The sequence below is a fragment of the Anomaloglossus baeobatrachus genome, chromosome 5 (genome assembly GCF_048569485.1).
Source record: "Anomaloglossus baeobatrachus isolate aAnoBae1 chromosome 5, aAnoBae1.hap1, whole genome shotgun sequence".
NCBI classification, from domain to species: Eukaryota; Metazoa; Chordata; class Amphibia; order Anura; family Aromobatidae; genus Anomaloglossus; species Anomaloglossus baeobatrachus.
The window spans coordinates 91144373-91162437 of NC_134357.1; the positions used below are offsets into that span (position 1 = coordinate 91144373).

Sequence of the window (18065 nt, forward strand, 5' to 3'; positions counted from 1 at the left end):
GGGGTCACGGAATTCGTGACGCACATCCGGCCGCATTAGCGATGCCGTTGCGTGTGACACCGATAAGCGATTTTGCATCGTTGCAAAAACGTGCAAAATCGCTAATCGGCGACATGGGGGTCCATTCTCAAATCTCGTTACTGCAGCAGTAACGAGGTTGTTCCTCGTTCCTGCGGCAGCACACATCGCTGCGTGTGACGCCGCAGGAACGAGGAAGCTCCCCTTACCTGCCTCCCGGCCGCTATGAGGAAGGAAGGAGGTGGGCGGGATGTTACGTCCCGCTCAGCTCCGCCCCTCCGCTGCTATTGGGCGGCGGTTCAGTGACGTCGCTGTGACGCCCCACGGACCGCCCCCTTAGAAAGGAGGCGGTTCGCCCGTCACAGCGACGTCGCCGGACAGGTATGTATGTGTGACGGCTCTGGGCGATGTTGTGCGGCACGGGCAGCGATTTGCCCGTGTCGCACAACAGATGGGGGCGGGTACCCACACTAGCAATATCGGGACCGATATCGCAGTGTGTAAAGTAGCCTTTAGTCTGAAGAACGGTAACGTCACTGATAAGAGGAGGCTAGTCTGAAGAGCGGTCACTGAGAAGAGGAGCAGAACTGTGCTGGATCCTGGAGAAAGAAGTAGAAGGCGAGTATAATAATACACTACACGACATACACATATTTAATTGAAAAAATATTTTAAGGGAGGACTTCTTGGCTAGTTTCTGTCTCCAGTATCGCCAGATTACTGGCCTAGCCTCATAACCATAAGTCCCTGATTTTGGTTACACCGTCAGTTATCCAGGGAAACAAATAATGGACTATCCTAGGGCACTGCAGTCCTGGGGCAGCTGAGAACCTCAACTAATAATGCAGGGGTGTAAACTGTTGGGTCCTGTAGGTGAATGTTCTTGCTCTTCCTTGGTTATCATTTAAATCATTATTTGACAATATTTGGATATTATCCAAAAATCCTGAAATTTTATAAAAAGTCAATTGATTGACATGTGAATATTTTGTTGCTTCATGTTTGTTTTTCTTTACATTGGCTGTATAGTGTCCTTGAATATGATAGAACATGGCATTTCCAAAGAAGGAGGAAAGCAAATTGCCGACAGGCACCATTAGCGCGCCTAAATTCAAGAATTCAAGGAATATTACGAGATTGGACAGGATGATATTATACTGTCGGATCCTTGCTTTCCTCAGCTAGCCACTACACCCCCCCCCCCATGCTATAAGTCCCAATGTATTTCTGTCTGGAAGGTGTGCCGCCCCCGTGGAAGCAGCCGAGCTGCTCAGATCCGGGTTTGCTGTGGCTCGAGGGTCTCCGGATCCTGGGGTCATGCGGCCACTAAAATGTAAGGGGGATATTTACAGGGGAGTTGATATATAGTTCGTGACGCCACCCGTGGTGTACGGTAATTTGGTAAGTACCGCCGCTGACATTGGGAGTACCCAGGGTGATGAAGTGGGGCAACCAGGTGTCGTAACCCTCCACGGGTAGGGGGGATGCCCCGGGACTCAGTGTAGGGGTGCCGTAAGATGCAAGGGTCACTCTCGTACTCACTCAGTTCATAAGTAGACGCTGACAACTGGGTAAACCAAGTCTCTGGGTACCGCTGCCGCTGAGGGGAGCTCGTCCGGGTCCCGTCCGAATAGTGTTGCCTGGTGACCTGCCTCCTGGCACTAACTTGGACTTCAACTTGGTGGCCCAGTAGTATGGAACTAGCCGGGCCCCGCTCCCCAGTATGGCTAAGTGTGGGAGCTTGCTCTCAGGGCTCACGCTTGGGATTTTCTAGACTGTTTTGGATTTGAAAGTCCTATCCCCCTCGTTGCGCTAATGCCCTGATTCTGGAGTGGGTGGGAACAGATCATAAAGGCTCCGTTCTCCTCAGGTGCATTGTCGGGTTGCCTGAAGCTACTCCCCGACCTAGGGTCCGTGTACCTCGTCGTGCCTTCGATCCCGGACCGGTGATAGTGCTTGGCTGCCGGCTGTCCTCCTCGACAAGTCCAGGCACCTTGCCACAATCCCCTGCGACCAGGGGTCCGACTCGTCTAGGCCCAGATCACCGTCAGCAACCTAGACAGCTCTTCCAGGAGCCACCACTCCTGACCTCCTCTGAGCTCCTTACAGCTCGAGGACTACTTCCCAACTCTCTCTCCATTCACAGACTGACTACACTCCTCACCTCCCCTCCCTGACCCCCCAGGTGGGCGACTCTATTCCACTCAAGCCGTCCACTAGTGTGCCTGGCGAGTGTGGTGCAGGCTGTATCTAGGATTTAATTTGCTGTTGGAGGCAACACCATTTAGATAGGGACCCAGAACCAAGAGGGATGCGGAAAACTGCACGGAAGGGCAGCTTATGCAGTACCCTGTGACGACCTGATAGTCCAGGGGCGTCACAGATTCGCTATAGATCCAATGATTTGGACTGTAGGACTAGAAATACGGTTCAGAAGCAATGTACTTTATTCCTTAATGTGCTTAATTGTAGCTACATTCTCTGAACACATTTAAAAATGGCCATAATATGAGCAGATGCAGATTGTCCATAACGCACGGCTAAGGGTCATTGATCACTATGGGAAAGCCTGCGCCTTGAGATCATGGTTATGGGTTCGTCACACCTGCTTATTACAGTTTGCAATAATCCACGCTACATTTGTGATGTCCCATTTAGATACGTTTTAGATTAGATGCTCATTCCAGATGCTCAGAGTATTGCAGTTATTGGTTCTGGTATCTAAACTCAGGGTTACAAGTCCTGGATGGCAGAAAGGTGAAAACACAAAAGAGGAATTAACTAAGACTGGGGTTTTATTCACCAGTACCGAACAGATGTCTGCTGGAAAAAGATGCCTCAATTTCTGACTTAAATTACAATAAATCTGTCGCCCCTCCCGCTAAGCGCTGCCCATGTCTCCTGTCACTTCTGACAAGTGGTGGGGAGCAAAATCGCTAAAAAAAAATTGTGCAAGAAAAGCAGCAATAAGCCTTTGTTAAATGTCCTACATAACGTTATGACTTAAATCTTCCAATATTCTCTGTATAATCATCAGATTTTATGATGCAACGATTAAAGGGAATCTTGTCAGCACTAAACTGTTAATATCGACATGTAAGTCAGTGAAAGATAAAGGCACTGGTACCGTCATATCCTCTATCTGGTGCCTGAATCTGGAAAAATATATGATTTTCACATTATGCAAATGAGGCAATAAGTGCTTTCTCCCGCCCAGGGCACTTCTGCATCCTGAGGTTATTTCCGTCCTTCTATATTTTGATCTCTTTTACTCATCATAAGTTAATGAGTTTGCAAAAAATGGATCACATATGGGTTATCATCTGTCTGTACAGATCTATTGCAATTATTAACATAAAAAGTTACATGTGGCTTTTTATTATTTATTAAATTATAAAAAAAAAAAGCAAAAAGAAAACAGATTCCAGGTGGATGTAAGAAAAACTGACCCATGGCTGAAAAATCACCTGCTTTTTCTGTGTCATATGCTCCTATGAACCAGACCTTAAAGGGAACCTGTCACCAGATGTGGCAACTATAAGCTGCGACCACCATCAGTATTATTATTATTATTATTATTTATTATAGCGCCATTTATTCCATGGCACTTTACAAATGAAAAGGGTATACATAAAAACTAGTTCAACAATAATTAACAGTACAAAACAGACTGGTATAGGAGAGAGGAGCTCTTATATACAGTATTCCAGAATACTGTATATAAGAGCCCAGGCCAATCTGTAGAACGTGAAAATCACTTTTAGAACACTCACCTATGGGGTTGTCCCGTCCGATGGGTGTCACTGCTCTCCAGACCGGCGCTTCCTCTCTGCTGCGATCTCCATCCTCCTTCTACCCAGCCCAGTGTGGATCATGTGTCCTGCGCAGGCGCACTTTGATCTGACCTGCTGAGGGCAGATTGTAGTATTGTAGTGCGCACGCGCAGGCGGCCTTTAAGCTTTTCTCGTGCAAGCGCATTACAGTACTTTGATCTGCCCTGAGTAGGGCAGACCAAAGTGCGCCTGAGCAAGACTGCAATGCTGGCCTGTGTGGATGATGTAGAATAAGTCATACTTACTCAGCTGGATAGAAGGAGGACGGTGACTGCAGCAGAGATGAGGCGCCAGACCGGAGACCATTGATGCCCATCGCACCAGGCCACCCCCTGGGTGGTTATAATAAGTGATTTTTACATTCTACACAGTGGCCTGGACTCTTATAGACAGTATTCTGGAGTGCTGTATATAAGAACTCACTGGTGGAGGCCGCAGCTTATAGTCGCCAAATCTGGTGACAGGTTCCCTTTAATAGAGGACCGTAGCCACCAAGGCTAAGCAAAAACCATGAGGCTCCTTAGAAAACCTTAGCTCAGACCCCATTCATGGGCAAACAAGTATGACTATTGTGACCTTAAAATTAAAGTAGGTTTGATTTAGCAGATAAACTTTTGCAGTAGGCACAAGGATAATTTGCAGTGGAAATAATGCGGTGCCAGTCTTTACTGATTAGAGTCCTCTGCCGTGGAAATAAATCTGTTTAATCCAGAATGCTCCCAGCACAGATGCTTTAAATTAAGCAGATTCCATCTCATCAACAATCAGATTTGTTAGGTAATCTGTGCGAAATATGATTTTTGACCCCATGAAAGACAATTTAAAGATAAATAGAAATTAGACTTTGTCACACGCAGCACAAGTGTGACCAGGCCCTAAAATTGCTTTTAAAACAATAATTCTAAAAAAGTCCAAATGCTCAGAAACAGCCTATTTACAACCTAGAGGAACACATAGGACCACGGATTCAGAAATAATTAATCATTGCTACAGGTAATAGAAGCAAGTGTCCCACAATTACTACCATTGCTGCTTTGTTTTTTGGCAAATTATGGTGCAAAATTGTAATGCAAAGGTTTTTTTGCAATTATTTTTTTTAATCAGCATAAAATTCAAAAAACATTGCGCACTGTGGTCAAACTTGTGTTTTTTGGCATGAAAATTGGAATGGCAAAGTGGAGTTCCAACAATTTGGAAATTGCTATGTGGGAGGTGTAAATAAAAGTCTAAAAAACTAAAAGGTTGCATAAGTAAAAGGAAGGGGTTCAGCTATACCTCCCAATCATCCTGGATGCAGCAGGACATTCCCGACTTTGAGGAGCTGTTCTGCTGTCCCAAAACGTTGGGGGTATGTCCCGACTTCAACTGTAAGAGAGTTCTCAAGTGATGTGACAAGAATCAGGACACAGTGTGTATTGATATAGTAGAGCTCTGGTGTATATTCTGTAGGGGGGGACTGTATTGTCAATCATCACACTGTGTTTGGCATTATGAAGTGTAGGTGCTATGTGGACATCATACAGTATGAGGTGAAGCTGTAGGGGCACCATAATGTGTGTGTGTGTGTGTGTGTGTGTGTGTGTGTGTATATTATACTACATTTTCCAGTTGGTACGACACAACATTGTTGTAAGTGGGGACTGTGAGGGCATCATACTGAGTGGGGTATTAAGAGGGTATCATACTGTGCAAGGGCATTAAACTGTGTTGTGGGACTCTGGGGGCATTGCACTGTGTGGGTGGAGCAGTGGGGGCATCATATTTAAAGGGAACTAATTGTGGCATCACACTTTGTGGGCAGATAGTGGAGGCCAGCCGACCAAAATTCTTCTAAGAGCGTAGAACCAACAACAACATCCAAAGAACTACAGGCCTCATTTGCCTCAGTTAAGGTCAGTGTCACCATAAGAAAGAGACGGGGCAGAAATGGCCTACATGGCCTGCACGAAAACCACTGCTGAGCAAAAATAACATAAAGGCTTGTCTCAGATACTGATCCTATTTCTAGTATAGGTCATCAATATCAGATTAATGAAGGTATGACACCTGGAGCCCAACCAATCAGCTGTTTACATGTCCCAATGGCTGGATGTAAACAGCTCAGCTCCATACATTGTGTGGTGGCCGTTCTCTGGTGCTCAGCTCCCAATCACATCAAAAAGAGCAGCCCCTGAAAACGGTCTAAAAACAGCTGATGTCAGGTTGTCAGACCCCCACTGAGCTGATGTTCATGACCTATCCTAGGGAAAGTCTCAATATCAAAGTCTTTAAAAACTCCCTTAACTTTCCGGCCACAAAAACTTTAGCTGTGTTTCTCACATGAAAGAATTCCGCACCCTTATTAACGTGGGAAGGAAAGATACAAAATTTACACTTTAATTCAAAAACAGGAAACAACGAGACCTGAGGATAAAGAGTGACCTGATGGGGCTTGTATGAGCCGTAGAACAGGTACAGTCACAAAGTCACACCTGATTTACAGCTGCAAATCACTGCAATTATGGATGGCATACCAAACAACTGGCAAACAATTACAGGCTGCACATGATGTCACCAACATCAAGAGATCTACAATGAACAGGTCCACACACCCAAAGGCGTCAATTCAGGCTTGCAAGAATTAGATTTCTATTACGTTCTGGATAATTGTTCCTCCACACATTATACTGACAGTTCCTCAGGCAAAGAAAAAGTCTGTAGGAATGCGAAATTCTCCATGACACTTGTTAAAATGTCATAGGGGCGCAATATATGAAAAAAACTAATAAACCCAAACACAGGAAATTGGACATGGAGTGTCTCATCCCTTGTCATGACATTTATGGGCATCATGGGACTTTGCTAAGGCGGGATACATTAATAAAACACTAACACATAAGGGTAGATATAAATCTCAAAGCCGCTCTGATGCCACCAAAGCATCTATTTTAAGGCAGGGACATGGATAAGAGGAGTGAGAAAAGTAGACTAGCGTATACCCCAGTCATAGAGTGAAGCTAGGAAGAGAAAATGGTGCCTATGGGATATTAAGAAATATATGATGTCACATGAGTAGAGATGAGCTGACCCATGGAAGTTCGTGTTCTCCAGGTTCGGATGGACTTTAGTTAAAAGTTTAGTTCCGTCCCTGAACTTCACCGGAACCTAACCATGGACCTCGAACCCCATGCAAGTCAATGGAGACTTTTGTACTGTAAAACGGCTGCAAAATGGTCATAGTAAGGGAAAGGGGCTGCAAACAAGCAAAATTGAAGTAAGAGCAGGACAATTGCTTTGCAAATATGTGGATAGGGAAACAAAAATGACGTGTTCCCTCTATTTTTGATAACCAGCGCAGGTAAAGCAGACAGTTGGGGGCTGGTATTATCAAGCTGTGAAGGCTCATGGCTATTTGGCCCTTCCCAGCCTAAATATAGCAGCCCACAGCTGCACCAGATGTGGCACATCCATTAGATGCGACAATTCTGGTGCTTCACATGGCTCTTCCCGATTTATCTTAGTGTGCTGGCATACCTCAGCTGGGCAAATCAAAGTGAGTCTGCGCAGGATCTCAATGCCAGCCACTGTAGACGACGTAGCCTCAGACGGGCCTCAGAAGAAGGAGGACAGTGATCGCAGCAGAGAGGAGGCGCCAGACCGGAGAGCAGCCACACCAATCGGACCGGACCGCCCCCTAGATGAGTATTATAAAAGTGTTTTTTATGTTCTATAGAGCCGCCTAGGCTCTTCTAAGCAGCATATTAGACTGCTCTACATAAGAGCTCACTGGTGGTGGCTGCAGCTCATAGTCACCAAATTGGGTGACAGGTTCCCTTTAAACATTGCCAAGGTTGATGATGATGTTCGGGTCTACCTATGGGACCGTTCTGGTCTAATTTACATATGGTAAGGTACAAGATAATAATTTTGGAGCTGCAGTACAAAAAAAAACATTTTAGAAGGGCATTACAGTTAAAACAGAGGTGGAATCTACATGTCAAGTAAAAACAAGTGTTTGTATCCTTCTGATTTTCTTAATTTTACTATATGACGCCACTGCGTTTGTAACAATTCTTAATAAAGCATTTGCCCGCTGAACAACAGTGTGCTTTATACAAGCATCATCCTGTTGCAGAATTCATCATTATGCAAAACACAAAGGGGACACATTCAAAGATAAATGCAAATTGCTGTCCTTCCGGCTGCTACGGCAGCTTCACCCTATGTATTGTCTATTACAAATAATAATAGAGATTGTATTTTTTTGCTTGTGTCTCACTGATTGTAGGGACAATTTCCAGATAATGCACTGATCACTTGATGTAATAGTGCTATATACAGATACTTAGAGCTCTGAGTGGGAGAGATGATCAATAAATTACAATTACTGCAATTACCAAGTCCTCCAAAATGTTCTTACCGTGATTATTGCCTTTTCTGACAGTTTACTCTTAAAAAACAATCACAAACTTCTGCATATTAGGTTAAATGTGTATCCCCTGAGGACAAAGGGTGTCCAACCAAGTAGAAGGCTGGGTTCACACATTGTACAATGTACGGCTGGGGATATAGGCTAGAGCTGCACGGTGACATGTGTCACGCAACATTAAGATCGCAGCCTCAGATTACGACATCTCTTCTAAAGATTTCCCATAGTGTCACATTTGCAAACTGCAATTAGAGTCACAAATGTTTCCAATTGTGTTGGATTTTCTGTTGTTGGTCGCACTTTACACACGACTTATGTGCCTTAGACTTTAATGCTGTGTTATTTACACTAAAATAAGCTCTAAAATACTGTAAAACCAAAGAAAAAACAAACAAAATGAGCAGTACCTAGTAATAGTGTCACGATTCCTCTGTGCAGAGCATCTTGCCTTTGGAGATGCTCTGCTGCGCTTTCCTGAGTTACTTAGCTAGCAGTTTGATTGAAAGCAAAGGATTCAATGTTAGTGCCGATTACTCAGCTGTTCCACCTCCCTGATAATTGCTCAGGCTTCTTTTCTGAGCATGCTCGATCAGAACGTCGCCAGTTGTATTCTCTCGTTCTGCAGTTGTGCTGTTGACTTGTATCTTTGCTATTGTTCTGATCTGTGTTTTCTGACCCCGGACTGTTATTTGACTCCTCTCTGCCCACTCCCTGGACCATTACCTGACCACATCTCTGTTTTCTCCCTGAACTTACTACATGCTCTTCTAGATTTCTGACCCTTGGATATTGACCTGACTACGCCTGTTTACTCCTTGAGCTCATACGTGTCCTACTGTTAACAGACCCTGGCTTTCCTGATTACTTTTCCGCCCATACTCCCTGTAAGTAGTAGCTGCATCACAAATAGTACATACAAATAACATAGGGTACTCAGGTAACACTATTTTGATAAAAAAAAGCATAAAAGTAATCTCACCTCAACAAGGTGTACCCATCGGGAAAGTCCTAACCTGTCTCTAGTATTAAAACCTTACCATGTTTCAGCCGACCTCCATATGGATAAGGACAGAGCAGGACATAGCCCCAACTGTTCAAATACCTGCTAATGGGAAGCTATATAGATAAAGTTCCTAGCTCAAAAAGGGGGGCTGCACCCTTTTTTGTATGAAGTACAAAAAACTACAGCAAACCAAAAGAAATGAGCTAGAGCAGTGAATCATACGTTGGTACACATGCAATGTGTAAGAGCCCTTATTTATTTTGTGGTTGGCTGACACATGGTAAGATTTTTGCACTGGAAGTTAGCACTGTCCTAATTAGGTACACCTTGTCGTGGTGGTATGGCTTTCCTTTTTTTTTATTAGCAAAATAGTGTTAACTAAGTACTCTATGTTATTTACATGTACTATTAAGCGGGTTTTACACGCTGCGACATCGCTAGCCGATGCTAGTGATGGCGAGCATGATAGCACCCGCCCCTATCATTATGCCGATATTTGGTGATCGCTGCCGCAGCGAACATTATCGCTACGGCTGCGGCATACGCACTTACCTGGTCGGCGGCGTCGCTGTGACTGCCGAACAATCCCTCCCTCAAGGGGGAGGTACGTTCGGCATCACAGCAACGTCACCGCGACATCACTAAGTGGCCGGCCAATCAAAGCGGAGGGGCGGAGATGAGTGGAACGAACATCCCGCCTACCTCCTTCCTCATTGCTGGCGTGTGGCAGGTAAGGAGAGGTTCCTCGTTCCTGCGGCGTCACACGTAGCGATGTGTGCTGCCGCAGGGGCGAGGATCAACTTCGCCCACGCGACAGCAGCGATATTTGAGAATGGACCCCCATGGCAACGAGGAGCAATTTTGGACGTTTTTGCAACGATCCAAAATCGCTCATAGGAGTCACACACAACGAGATCGCTACAGCGGCCGGATGTGCGTCACAAAATCCGTGACCCCAACGAGATCGCTGTAGCGATCTAGTAGCGTGTAAAGCCCCCTTTAGTTTTTACTGATTTACTTACTAAAGGGTATATTCTCATTTTGTTTTGTTTTTCTTGTGTTTTGCCTGTAAAATGGGCAAAGTGTGAAAGTGTTAACTATTTTAAAACCAATTCTGGCAAATTTGAGCTTTTCCTGTCCTAAAAGTGGCGAGGTTTATGTAAGCCCAGTCCAAAAGTGAACACTCCTCCTAGTTTTGGTGCTCCTGGGTAGAACTTAAACAGCCTTATTTTACTAAATGACATGTTGTTGAGCAGTAATACAGCCCCCATAGCAGTCTACGGGCCAATGAACTTCCACTTAGATTGTGCATGGATCTCAAATTAAATTATGCCATTTTGCATTGTGGCACGCTGTATTACTGAAGCATTCAAGAAATACTTCTAGAGATATTATCTATAAGGAACCACCATATTGCCATTTAGTTTACCATCTACAGGTATTTTTCATTTTATATTAATAAACAGTTGAAGTTCTACATTGACTATAGTTTGTTGGGGGGGGACAGGCTGAGGTGAAAATATCAAAGTGGTTGGCAATTTGAGACCAACAGTTTACATAGATGAATGCAAGAGATAGATACCAAATTGTATTAAAGGGAACCTGTCACCAGATTTGTCCCCTATGAGCTGCGGCAACAACCAGTAGGCCCTTATTTACAGCATTCTAGAATAATGTATATAAGAGCCCATGCCGCGCTGTATAATATAAAATACATCTTTTATTATAGTCACCTGTGGGACAGTCCGGTCTGATGGGTGTTGCTGGTCGCAGTATGGCACCTCCTCTTTCTTGCAATCGCCATCCTCCTTCTCTGTTCCATGTGGATGACGCATACTAAGTCATCCACACAGAGTCCTCCATTGCACTCCTGCGCATGCGCTCTTCTCTCTGCCCTGCTGAGGGCAGATCAAAGTACTGTAGTGTGCATGCGTGGGCGGTCTTTGACATTATAGTACTTTGCTCTCCTTACAGCAGGGCAGATCAAAGTGCGCGTGCTCAGAAGCTCAAAAGAGGACACTGTGTAAATGAAGTAGGATGCATTATCCACACGAAGCAAGAACGAGGATGGCGATCGCAAGAAGATAGGAGGCGCCGGACTTAGACCAGTGACGCTCATTGGACCGGACCGCCCCACAGGTGAGTATAATAAAAGCTGATTTTTTATGTTATACGGATCAGCCTGAGCTCTTATATTCAGTATTCTGGAATGCTGTATATAAGGGCTCACTAGTGGTGGCCACAGATTATAGGATACAAATCTGGTGATAGGTTCCCTTTAAGACATAAAAAAAATTAGATTTACCTTATGCTTAAACTTATTGGAATTCTTGTTTTCCTTCTTATTCAGATCAATAAAGTAGTGTGTTATCCGATCCTTAGATTTAGAATCCATATCCCACGAGATCTTGAAAGAGTCACATGTGATATTACTTATTTTGATGTTGTGAGGTACAGGAAGCTCCTCCATTTCTGCGATGCCGCTGTCTTGAGATTTGTTCCCTGAAAATAAGAAACATGTTATTATTTATGATCTCTACATACAGTATGTCTTTACAAGAAGATCATGTAACTAAACACAGAGTTATGATCAATTACGCACTACAGGGAGACAATTGTCAAATGTCCCATCACTCTCATATCAAGGGTTGGGTTGTAGGCTGGGTCAGACGTCATATGCAGATCAGGCTGGAAGTGCACTGGGGTCAGGTCACGGCATCTGCTCTGGCACATCCCAGTGCACGTAAAGCCAAATGTGCATGTACGTGACTTTACACTACATTTCTAATGACTAGCGCATTTGATCTTTACAAAAAAGGTATCCTCATTTTTATTGCGGTACAAGCGTCCATACAGCCCTTTAGCCATTATAATCCCTTTAAAGGAAACTATCAGTGAAAATGTGCTGACAGGTTTCCTTTAACGGGATTATCCCATGCTTTAATTGCTAACAATCACTTTTCTTCATTGATGTCATGCGATAATCCTACTAGGAGCTGAACAGGTGAGTCATGTATGACTTCACAGGTAAATTATTAACGATTCATTACCTAAAATCACAGTCTTTTAAATGAATTTGGTCACTCTCAAAATGCCTTTTAGACTAACTATAGGGTATAGGGTTATATATGGACTACACCCCAATAAACTAATACCAGCACGGAACCTGTTACCGACACAGTGCTTTTGAAAATAATTTTTATACATATGCAAATGGTGGTCTTCAGTGTACCTACAGAGTGGCCATGAGGCGAGTGCACTGTTATGCCGCTAATTTTGCATTTTGGGGACTGCACTAACGTTTTATGGACAGCACTTACTCTTCGAGTGAATGCTGTCCCGCGAGTGCGCATGCGCACAAACACTGAGTGAGCCGCCCACGGTCTTCTTCCTGGTACTGCTCTGCTGATTCAGCTCATACATCAAGAAGTGTTGATAGGTGTCCATAGAGAGCCATGTAAGAGAATGTGCCCAGCCACAGTGTGTGCGTGGTTGGCACATCCAGCTTTAATGCCCCTGCACATACACAAGGCAATGTCAGCTCCTAAGAATGTGTGCTGTCCACCACAAACTAGAGCAGTTCCCAAGACACAAACTGATGTGATATAATGGTGCACCCAGCTCATGGCCATATCAAGGGTGCACTGAATTCTCCACATTTGCATAAGAATTAAAATGTATTTTCAAAAGCACAGTACCAGTAATAGGTATAGTGGTCAGGGGCAGACATATCATTGGTGCAACCTGAGCGATTGTACACAGGCCCAAGTGGTAAGGGGGCCAATTTTTACCTACAAAACAGGTGGAATTGTCTATTATGATGAACTCTTCAGCTGCACAGGGCCCATATATTGTTCTTGCACAGGCGCCCTTTTCAGTCTGTGTCCGTCAGTGATGGTGGTAGTATGATTATTATAGGAGTGAAGCCCCCTATATCACTCTACAATTAATCTAAGGGGCACTTTGCACACAACGACATCGCAAGCCGATGCTGCGATGCCGAGCATGATAGTCCACGCCCCCGTCGCAGCAGCGATATCTTGTGATAGCTGCCGTAGTGAACATTATCGCTACAGCAGCTTCACATGGACTCACCTGCCTTGTGACGTCGATCTGGCTGGCGACCCGCCTCCTTATTAAGGGGGCGGGTCGTGCGGCGTCATAGCGACATCACACGGCAGGCGGCCAATAGAAGCGGAGGGGCGGAGATGAGCGGGACGTAAACATCCCGCCCACCTCTGTCCTTCCGCATAGCTGGCGTGAGCTGCAGGACACAGGTAGGAGATGTTCCTCGCTCCTGCGGCTTCACACACAGCGATGTGTGCTGCCGCAGGAACGAGGAACAACATTGTACCTGTTGCAGTCGCGTAATTATGGAATTCCCAGACGCTACACCGATGATACGATTACAACGATTTTGCGCTCGTTAATCGTATCATCTAGGATTTACGCACTACGATGTCGAGTGCGACGCCAGAAGTGCGTCACTTTCGACATGACCCCTCCGACATCGCTTCTGCGATGTCGTAGTGTGCAAAGTACCCCTAAGGGTTCTCTCGTATCTGCGTATAAAAAATTGGTTTGATTTTCATTGAGAAAACTTAGACGAGTTAAATCCATTTGGTAGTCCATATGTCATGCGAGTGTGCAATTTTTTTTCTCGCCTAGCATCCATATACAATATATTTTGTTTTTCTCAGCAGCTATTATTCTACAATCATTGACAGGACCATTTATAGTGTTTAATGCTACAGAATGGTAATGTATCACTAAAAAATGCAAACGGATGGTCCATGTGCTGTACCTTTTTTCTTGCACCAATAGACTTGCATTGACAAATCTCGTCTGATATCTAATATATAAAGCTCAGTGTATGTGTTTGTGTGTGTGTGTGTGTTATGTCCGCTAAAGGAATCCGCACCATCGCATTTACAATCATAACATTTTGCACAGACACCACATTTGACTCAGGATACGTCATAGACTATGCTTTGAGGGGAACATTTAACCCCATGCTTTACAGAAATTTGCTGGAAAACCTTCTTACATTAAAGTGAATGGAGCTGTGGTTGGTTGCTATAGGAACAAAGGACATTCTTAGAATAAGAAGCTTATGTGTGAGGTAATATGATATCAGTAGAGACAGAGACAGACAAACACATACAGACAGACACATAGGCACAGACAGACAGAGACAGACAGACAAAGAGGAACACAGGGAAAGAGACAGACAGAGACAGATAGACAGGGAAAGAGGCCAACAGAAAGAGACACACAGACAGAGAAAGAGGCAGACAGACAGGGACAGAGACAGACTGGGAAAGATGCAGACAGGAAAAGAGACAGACAGGGAAAGACAGAGGCAGACAGCGAAAGGGACAGACAGAGAGACAGTGAAAGAGACAGATAGGGAAAGAAACAGACAGGGAAAGAGACAGACAGAGGCAGACAGGAAAAGAGACAGAGACAGACAGAAAGGGAAAGAGACAGAAAAGGAAAGATACAGAGATAGACAGACAAAGAGACAGACAGAGAGGGAAAGAGACAGATAGAGAAAGAAATAGATAGAGACAGAGTGAGACAGACAGACTGGGAAAGAGGGAGAGTGGGAGAGAGACAGAGAGCAGTTACTATCCTGGGTAACGCCAGGTACTACAGCTAGTAAACTTATAAAATAAAATAGAATTGTACATTTCAGTGTCTTTAACACATCCATAGCATTTTATCAGTTTATTCCAAATGAAAACTCTGATTCCTCTGTTAAAGTCGAATGTGAATTTCTACGTATAATACACCATTGTAACCAGCAGAGAGTCTGTGCTAAGATTAAGAATTCTGTAGGGATTAGAACTTACAAATACACTATCACAATGACATAATAAGGTCCTCAATGGGTCTATACACAACTCAAAGAATGACTACTTTGTTTTCTCAATGGCTGTGTAGCCTTTTTATCATTTATTATAAAAAGCCAATTTACTTGGCTTCTTCAAACTAAACAAGTGACTATTCTGTAGAGTAATTCATTATTTTTAACACAAGAGATTCAAAAACGCTGCAAAATTCATCGTAGTACAGATGAAAACGTTGCGACCACTAATTTTGGAGAATACATTTCAGCCCACACAGTAAATACATCTATATATATATAATTGCCTTATTCTGTCTGTCTGTCTGTCTGTCTTGCTCCAAAATTGTGTCCTTACGGTGACAAACAGCGGATTGGCCGCTGGGCTCGCCATGGCCCCGCCCCCGCACGGATTGGCCGCTCGGCCTGGACCCGCCCCCTCACGCATTGGACGCTCGCCCCAAACAGCGGATTGGCCGCTGGGCTCGGCATGGCCCCGCCCCCACACACGGATTAGCCGCTCGGCCTGGACCCGCCGCTCGGCCTGGACCAGCACCCTCACGCATTGGACGCTCGCCCCCAAACAGCGGATTGGCCGCTGGGCTCGGCATGGCCCCTTCCTCCCACACGGATTTGCCGCTCGGCATGGACCCGCCCCCTCACTCGCCCCAAACAGCGGATTGGCCGCTGGGCTCGCCATAGCCCCGCCCCCCACACGGATTGGACGCTCGCCCCAAACAGCGGATTGGACGCTGGGCTCGGCATGGCCCGCCCCCACACACGAATTAGCCGCTCGGCCTGGACCCGCCGCTCGGCCTGGACCAGCCCCCTCACGCATTGGACGCTCACACTCACTCTCACACACACATCAGATCGCATCCACGTCCTGTAGCGGCGGAACACACACACACGCACACACATAACAACAGACACACACACACACATCAGATCACACACACCTCACACACACATCAGATCGCATCCACACACTCACAACTTCCAGTGATATCGCTTGCTTCTCGGCGGCGATACTGTGCGTGCAGTGACCTTCCAGGACCTGACAGAAAATCACATGGCCAGAGGCATGTGGTATCTCCGGATGTTGTGAGTGTGTGATTGCGTATGTGCAATATCGTCATTGTGTGTGTGCGTGTATGCGATCGGGTGTGTGCGTGTATGGGGATGGAGCACGATGAGGAATGCGCAGCATGGGGAATGGAGCACGATGAGGAATGCGCAGCATGGGGGATGGAGCACGTTTGGGAGTGTGCAGCATGGGGGATGGAGCACGTTTGGGAGTGCGCAGCATGGGGGATGGAGCACGATGGGGAATGCGCAGCATGGTAGATGGAGCACGATGGGGAGTGCGCAGCATGGGGGATGGAGCACGTTTGGGAGTGCGCAGAATGGGGGATGGAGCACGATGGGGAATGCGCAGCATGGGGGATGGAGCACAATGGGGAGTGCGCAGCATGGGGATGGAGCACGTTTGGGAGTGCGCAGCATGGGGGATGGAGCACGATGGGGAATGCGCAGCATGGGGGACGGAGCACGATGGGGAGTGTGCAGCATGGGGGATGGAGCACGATGGGGAGTGTGCAGCATGGGGGATGGAGCACGATGGGGGTGCGCAGCATGGGGGATGGAGCACGATGGGGGGTGCGCAGCATGGGGGATGGAGCACGATGGGGGGTGCACAGCATGGGGGATGGAGCACGATGGGGGGTGCGCAGCATGGGGGATGGAGCACGATGGGGGGTGCGCAGCATGGGGGATGGAGCACGATGGGGGGTGCGCAGCATGGGGGATGGAGCACGATGGGGGGTGCGCAGCATGGGGGATGGAGCACGATGGGGGGTGCACACCTCCCCCCAAAACACACACACACACACTGCCACACACGCACTGCACAACACACCACACACACACTGGGAACCACAAACACCGCCCTACACAGACACCCACACACACAGACAACGCCGCACACACACAACACCCAACACACAAACACCGCGGCACACACAAATATACGCACAACACACACATTGCACAAAACATACCTCCCACCAAAACACACACACACACCCCACACCCACACAAACCGCGCAACACACACACACAACGCTACAGACACACAGCGCTCCACAAACAACGCAACACACACAACACAACACACAAACAACACCGCTCTCACCCCCCGCCACTCCCAGACAACACCCAGAACATGTACAGTGCCCTACACAAACACTTGGTAACTACACACAACAACATCTATCTATATATATATATATAACAAAAATTATACATTAACTACACAATACGTAAATTCTAGAATACCCGATGCGTAGAATCGGGCCACCTTCTAGTAATGGATAAAGTGGATGGTCGGGGCATATTCTAAGCAGCATTCAAGGAAATAAAAGTATACACATAGAAAATGTGATAATAGCGGTCCACGGGATAAATATAACATAATAAAGATGATGGGCAAATTATAAATGAATAAAACAACAAGGTAATAAAGTCAAAAAGAGAAAGGGAAATTTGAAGAAGAAAACACTACAAGAACTTCATGCCTTTCATTAATGGCTGACCAAATAAAGATGAGTGTACTCATAATAGAGAGAGGGGGAAAAGTCGCCGGAATTCAACATTCCCAATCCTTAATTCACCCAAAAACTGCAAAATATATGCCAAACATGCGATCAGCTTTTCCTATCAAACTCTATTAGTTCAGCTGACTTTATTCTATTGTACATAGACACCTTAAAAGGTGTCCAAGATCCTATCCAATTCTAAGATCCCATCTCCAAGATCCTATCCCAATATGTATAAGTGTAATAATAATAATATCAAATCCCTCTTATTAAAAAATGTAGTATAGTTCTTCTGATAGTCATGTTTCTTACCTCATGTGCAGGGCATTGCAGGAGGTTATGATGACCACAAGCAACT

General features: G+C 45.6%; 1 protein-coding gene across 2 annotated transcripts in view; it reads right to left on the bottom strand.

The window, feature by feature from the left end:
- The window catches only part of PHYHIPL (phytanoyl-CoA 2-hydroxylase interacting protein like), a 204119-nt gene that overhangs the window by 39286 nt on the left and 146768 nt on the right, over positions 1 to 18065 (bottom strand). For both annotated transcript variants that reach the window (XM_075348705.1, XM_075348706.1), the window contains exon 2: positions 11568 to 11764. In XM_075348705.1, coding sequence (XP_075204820.1) covers positions 11568 to 11764 — 197 coding nt within the window. The remainder of the gene's footprint in view (positions 1 to 11567; positions 11765 to 18065) is intronic.